The sequence below is a fragment of the Antrostomus carolinensis genome, unplaced genomic scaffold (genome assembly GCF_000700745.2).
Source record: "Antrostomus carolinensis isolate BGI_N321 unplaced genomic scaffold, ASM70074v2 scaffold28293, whole genome shotgun sequence".
Classification (NCBI taxonomy): Eukaryota; Metazoa; Chordata; class Aves; order Caprimulgiformes; family Caprimulgidae; genus Antrostomus; species Antrostomus carolinensis.
The window spans coordinates 5,564-11,248 of record NW_010306279.1 but is presented as its reverse complement, the minus strand read 5'-3'; the positions used below and the strand labels follow the sequence as shown (position 1 = coordinate 11,248).

At 55.0% G+C, this 5,685-nt stretch overlaps 1 protein-coding gene across 1 annotated transcript in view; it reads left to right on the top strand.

The window, feature by feature from the left end:
• Nucleotides 1-443: 443 nt before the first annotated feature.
• BIN3 (bridging integrator 3) overlaps nucleotides 444-5,685 on the top strand; it is a gene marked incomplete at its 5' end in the record, with an annotated part of 6,029 nt that continues 787 nt past the window's right edge. Inside the window, one exon of the mRNA XM_010165084.1 lies at nucleotides 444-578. Within this exon, the coding sequence (XP_010163386.1) occupies nucleotides 444-578 (135 nt within the window). The remainder of the gene's footprint in view (nucleotides 579-5,685) is intronic.

The window sequence follows — 5,685 nt, the reverse complement described above, 5'->3', positions numbered from 1 at the left end:
TCCATTAGCTGGTTACTTGGGTCCTACCAGGCTCCATTAGCTGGCCACTTGGGTTCTACCAGGCTCTTAGCTGGTCTTGTTCCATCAGTCACCATTGGATGGTCACATGGGTCCCACCAGTCTCCTTTAGCTGGTCTTTTGGGTCCCACCAGGCTCCATTAACTGGTCACTTGGGTCCTACTAGGCTCTGTTAGCTGGTCGTGTGCCATCAGTCACCATTGGATGGTCACATGGGTCCCACCAGTCTCCTTTAGCTGGTTACTTGGTCCTACCAGGCTCTGTTAACTGGTCACTTGGTCCCACCAGTCTCTGTTAGCTGGTTGCTGGTTGTCCTCAGGTCAAAGCAGAGCAGTCCTCTGGCCTGGGGTGGCCTCTGTGCAGGTCTGCCCAAGGGAAGGGCATTTTCCCAGGTATCTGACTCTCCACCCTCTCTCCTCTCCCAGGCCCGTGAAGAGCTGAGGCCGGTGAAGGAGGACTTTGAAGCCAAAAACAAGCAGCTCCTGGAGGAAATGCCCAAGTTTTACAGCAGCCGCATCGATTACTTCAAACCCAGCTTTGAGTCACTGGTCCGGGCACAGGTGAGACACTGTCCCCACTCTGCCAGGCACTGCCAGGTCCCTTTGGTGGACATCCTCACTGCAAAGCATCTGGGGTCCCACCTGAGGGTGAGCTGCTCTTAGAACAAGGCTCCTTCTTGAGCTGAGCGTTAGACACAGATAACACCCAGCAAAGCTCTGCCCAGAGCCCGTTACCTCCAGCAATTTAATTACCAAGCAGTGAGAGGGCATGAGGAGCAGTGGTGGGACAGGTGGGACACTGGGCAGGTCACTGTTGGACCTTGTCGTGGCAGAAGAGCAGGTTGACATCTGCAGGTGATGCGGTGCTGGCTGTTGGGCAGCTGGAGGTGAGGGTTTTGCTGGTTTATATGGATCTACCAAGATGTTCCTGGTACATCTATGATCTCCTGTCCCACTGTGTCACACAGTTCAAGTCCTGGTTCTACATCAGCTGGTGGCATTTGATGGCTTTCTTCATCTGGGTACGTTGTCTCTTTGTGTTTGTGGTCCTGAGCTCAGGGTTGGATCTTGTTTGAGATGATGAGATGCTCAGGGCTCACCTTAAGGCTTTTTTTCTGGCTCTTGGTAACCAGAAATACCAAGAGCTGGCAGAGATAGAGGAGGCTGCTGTGTCATCTCCACACCAAGGATTTGCAGGAAGGGTTGGCCTAAATAAACCACAACCTGCTTGAATTTCCATCCTCCAGCTTCCTCCTGCGATTTGCTGTTGCTCCTCCTCCATCTTCCTTCTCCTCTCACCTCTTTTTTTTTAAGGCTGGAGAGGAGGAACATTATGAGGATGTAATCTAACTTTGAACTTCTGGCACTTTAGGTGGATCACGGGGTGGTCCAGCACCAGGAGGTGGGTGAACCCACGTGCTGCAACTCACGTGGGCATTTTTCTATGGTTTTTTTTGGGTTTGTTTGGGGTTTTTTTTTGGAAGGGAGCTGCTGTGGTGACAGGGGTGGGGTGAGGTGGCTGGTGGAGATGTAAAGAGCACGTGTTTCATCTCACCTCTGACTTGGGGAGGGGGAGCCTCTCTACAGAGCTGCCAGCAAGTTGTCTACAGGCTGATTCACCTACCAGATGGTGCCGATGCACCCAGGGTGGGTGCTGGGGATGATGTTCTCACTGTTCCCTGAGCAATCGGGTGCTCGGGGCTCCCTGTTCCAACCATCACAGCCGAAAGAACCAGACTCCCTGGAGCCACCACAAAAATCCCCTTGGCCTTTCCCCCCCCCCCCAGTACAAACCCCCTCTCTGCTCACTCATTGTGGGTGGGTTGTTTGGATGAGACCTTGAAATCCAAACGCTGCCTGCCCTGGCCCTGGCTGGGTGTTTGTGATCTGCTGGCAGTTTCCTTAGAGAGCAGCTTTGTCCCTCTGTCCTTGGCCGTGATGTCCCTCGCTCTGCTGGCGTTGGCTCCCTGCTGCCAGCTGGCTTTCTCCTGTGTCGGCAGCTCGGGGGGGAGCAGGGAGCAGGCAGGGTGATGTTGTTGGGGCTTCCTGCAAAATCCTTCCCTTCATACCCTCTTCTTCCTCTGGAATCCTCTTGTTTGTGTCTTGGCCACCTACTCTGCCTCTCCAGGTGAGGCTTTCTGGTAGAAAAGGTGAGAAGAATCTCATTTTTAATACCCAAGTGGCAGCGTTGTAACAAAGCTGATGCGTCTCCTGTAGGCTCAACTAAAGCTGGTCCTAGATCTTGACTAAAGCTGGTCCAAGAGCTCAACTAAAGCTGGTCTGAGGGCTTGAATAAACCTGATATGGGTCTTGACTAAAGCTGGTCCTAGGACTCAACTAAAGCTGGTCCCAGAGCTTGAATAAACCTGGTCCCAAAAGCTGGTCTGAGGGCTTGAATAAACCTGATCCTGGATCTTGACTAAAGCTGGTCCCAGGGCTCAACTAAAGCTGGTCCCAGAGCTTGAATGAACCTGGACCACAGGGCTTGAATGAACCTGGACCCCAGGGGTCGACTAAACCTGGTCCTAGATCTTGACTAAAGCTGGTCCCAGATGGATGCTGGAGTGTGTCACATCCCACTGACCTAGGTGGGATCCTCATCCCTCATCCCCAGCGCTGGCTCCATCCTCCCCCCCCCAGGAGGATGCACCAGCACGACGGTGTCTCCGCTGTCGGGAGCAGAGCTCGGTGTTCCCCCAGTGACTGGTTTGTGCCAAGGCTGGCTCAGGCCGTGTCCCCAACCCGCTCAGGAGCTCTTGTCTGGAGGTTGTGCAGTGATTCCCCTCATCTCTGGTGACTGGAGTGACAAAGGAAAAGGAAGGGACTGGCCCAGGGGAAATGAGGGAGTCAGGGGTGACTGGGAATAGCAGCCGGGAGCCCCGAGTCATCTGCAGGGACCTGGGCAGGGGAAGGCAGCCAGGGAGCTGCTGCAGTGGTGTTGGGAGCATCCCCATTCCCATCCCAATTCCCATCTCATTCCCATTCCCATCCCCATTGCCATCCCCATTCCCATCCCAATTCCCATCCCAATTCCCATTCCCATCCCCATTCCCAAAGGGAAGGACCCTTCTTCAAACGAGCTCCAGAGCTGCAGCTTCATGGATTTGACCATGGCAAAGGGAAGGACCTGGCTTCAAACCAGCTCTGGAGCATCAGCCTCATGGATTTGACTATGGTAAAGGGAAGAACTCGGCTTCAAACCAGCTCTGGAGCATCAGCCTCATGGATTTGACCATGGTAAAGGGCAGGACCCCGCTTCAAAAGAGCTTCAGAGCAGCAACTTCATGGATTTGACCATGGTAAAGGGAAGGACCCTGCTTCAAACCAGCTCTGGAGCATCAACTTCATGGATTTGATAATGGCAGAGGGAAGGACCCCACTTCAAACCAGCTCCAGAGCAGCAACTTCATGGATTTGACCCAACAAGACCCCCCAAGTCCTTCTCTCCGGGTGGCTGGGTTCCCATGGCACAGTTTGGCCGCTGGCCCTGGTGCCGGGTGTCTGCTGACGCCGTGACATGTCCCGAGCTCGTAGGAGCTGTAACATTCAACACCAAATACTTCTATCCACCCACATGCCCGGGACCAAGCCAACAGAGGCAAATATTTCCCGAGCTGGAGACTTTGAAGTGACCACATGAAGATGAAAGGAGAAGATTTGGAGCTCGGTCATCGGTGCGAGCGCGTGAACAACGCTTCCTTCCCGCTTTGGGCTTTATTTTCCAGCTAGAAAATCAGATATTCCTTTGGGTTTTCAAAAAAAATGGGGTTTGTGGGGCAGGACTGTCCGTGGGGCAGCGTGGTGGGTCGGGGTGAGCCCTGGCAGTGACCCCAGGTGGTTGTTTTGTGTGGGGTTGACACAAACACGAGCTGCTGCTGCCGGGCTGGGGCATTGTGAAGGAGATCTATAGAAAATGAGGAGAACACCACGTCCCCAAACAGAATTAGTTCAAGACAGGTGGACTCAGGGCTGTTGGCTCGGTCTCAAAGGCAAGTTGGAGATGGGATTTGATGGGATGGGGACGGAGCATATGGTATCTATAGCTGGAAAAGTACTGAGCTGCTGGCAGGAGCGGGGCTGGCGGCAGCGGGTACCAGGACGGTGACTGTCGATACAGAGTCAGGGATTGAACCCCAGCATTGCCTGGATTGGAAAAGTCATTTAAGCTCATCGAGTCCAACCATGAACCCAACACTGACAAGTCCCCGACTAACCCATGTCCCTCAGCACTGTGTCTACACGACTCTTCAATCCCTCCAGGGATGGGGACTCCACCACTGCCCTGGGCAACCCCTTCCAATGCCTCAGAACCCTTTCAGCAAAGAAATTCTTCCTCACATCCCATCTCACCTGCCCTTGGGGCAACTTGAGCCCATTTCCTCTTGTCCTGTCCCTTGTTGCTTGGTTGATACCCATTGGTTTGGGGTCATCCCCGCCCCAGGGACCTCTCCTGTGGATGCAGAGATGGTTTTCACCCATATTCCAACAGGAGAAAAGATCAGGGGATCGATGCCTGTGGGATCTCGTTGCTAAAGCACAGGAGATTTGGCTGGTGGTGCACGCTAACACCCTGGATGGCTACCTACTGGTTAGGCACTGGGTCTTACTGGGGAAGAAGAGCATCCCCAAGGAGACTCCAGGGACACAGTGGGCTCGATAGCTGTGGCACGTGGGAGGACAGCGACCCAAATATCTGCTCTGCTTCACCGTGGAATACAGAGGAGATGCTGCTGTGGATGGGGGAACTTGGGGGGGACAATCTTGAGGGACAGCAGCTCCCTCAGCCACACGCAGCTGCCTCCAGCTCTGCCATCCTGGGGAGACTCATCTCAGCACGTCGGTGCCTTTTCTGTGCCGGAATTGGCAGCACCACTTGGCCATATGTGAATGAACCGAGCCCATCTGACACCAGGCTGGGGACAAGGGACACGGAGAGCTGCTCCAGAGCTCCAGCACCCAATTTCACAGCCCTCCATCCAAGCACCACACTCACCCATGGCACTGCCACAGGATTATGGTGCCAATGGGTGTTTTTGGCACATTCAACTCTGAGCAGCATCTCTGGCCGGTGCAGAACTTGCAGCTGCACCAGTTCGGAGGATGTTTTGGGGTGACCTGGTTGTGGGACCATGGTTTGGTGTAGGGGGCTGCAGTGGGGTGAAGAAAGTGGGTGGTTCTTGCCCACACACCTGCCCGCTCGACCCTGCCGCGGGGTTCGTTAGTCACTGTGTAAATGAGCATTGATGGTGAATCACCCGGCACCCGCTGCGTGGGGACACCCGGAGCAGCCCCTGCTGCACCCCGGCATGGATGGAACCAGGGGAAGGGGGGGTACAGGCAGCTGGCATGTGGGTCCCCAACATCTCCCCTCAGCCCTGCCCAAAATTAGCATCATTTTGAGGAAGATTAGGGGAGCTGGTCTCCATGGAGACTGTCTGTGCACTGGTGATGTTGGAGATGTTGGGACCAGCCCTGGGTGCTCACGGAGCATCACTTGTGCCGCTCTGTGAAGTGGGAGCAAGCTGGCATCATCCACCCCAGGGGGGGCAACGCTTCCCCATCCCTTCCTGCCAGATTTGGGGGGATGCTCAGGCCAGGCACCCCCATCACCCTCCTCCCAGAAGCCCTCCAAGCCAGGGTTGGGGGGCCTGATTCTGCCAGCACCCAC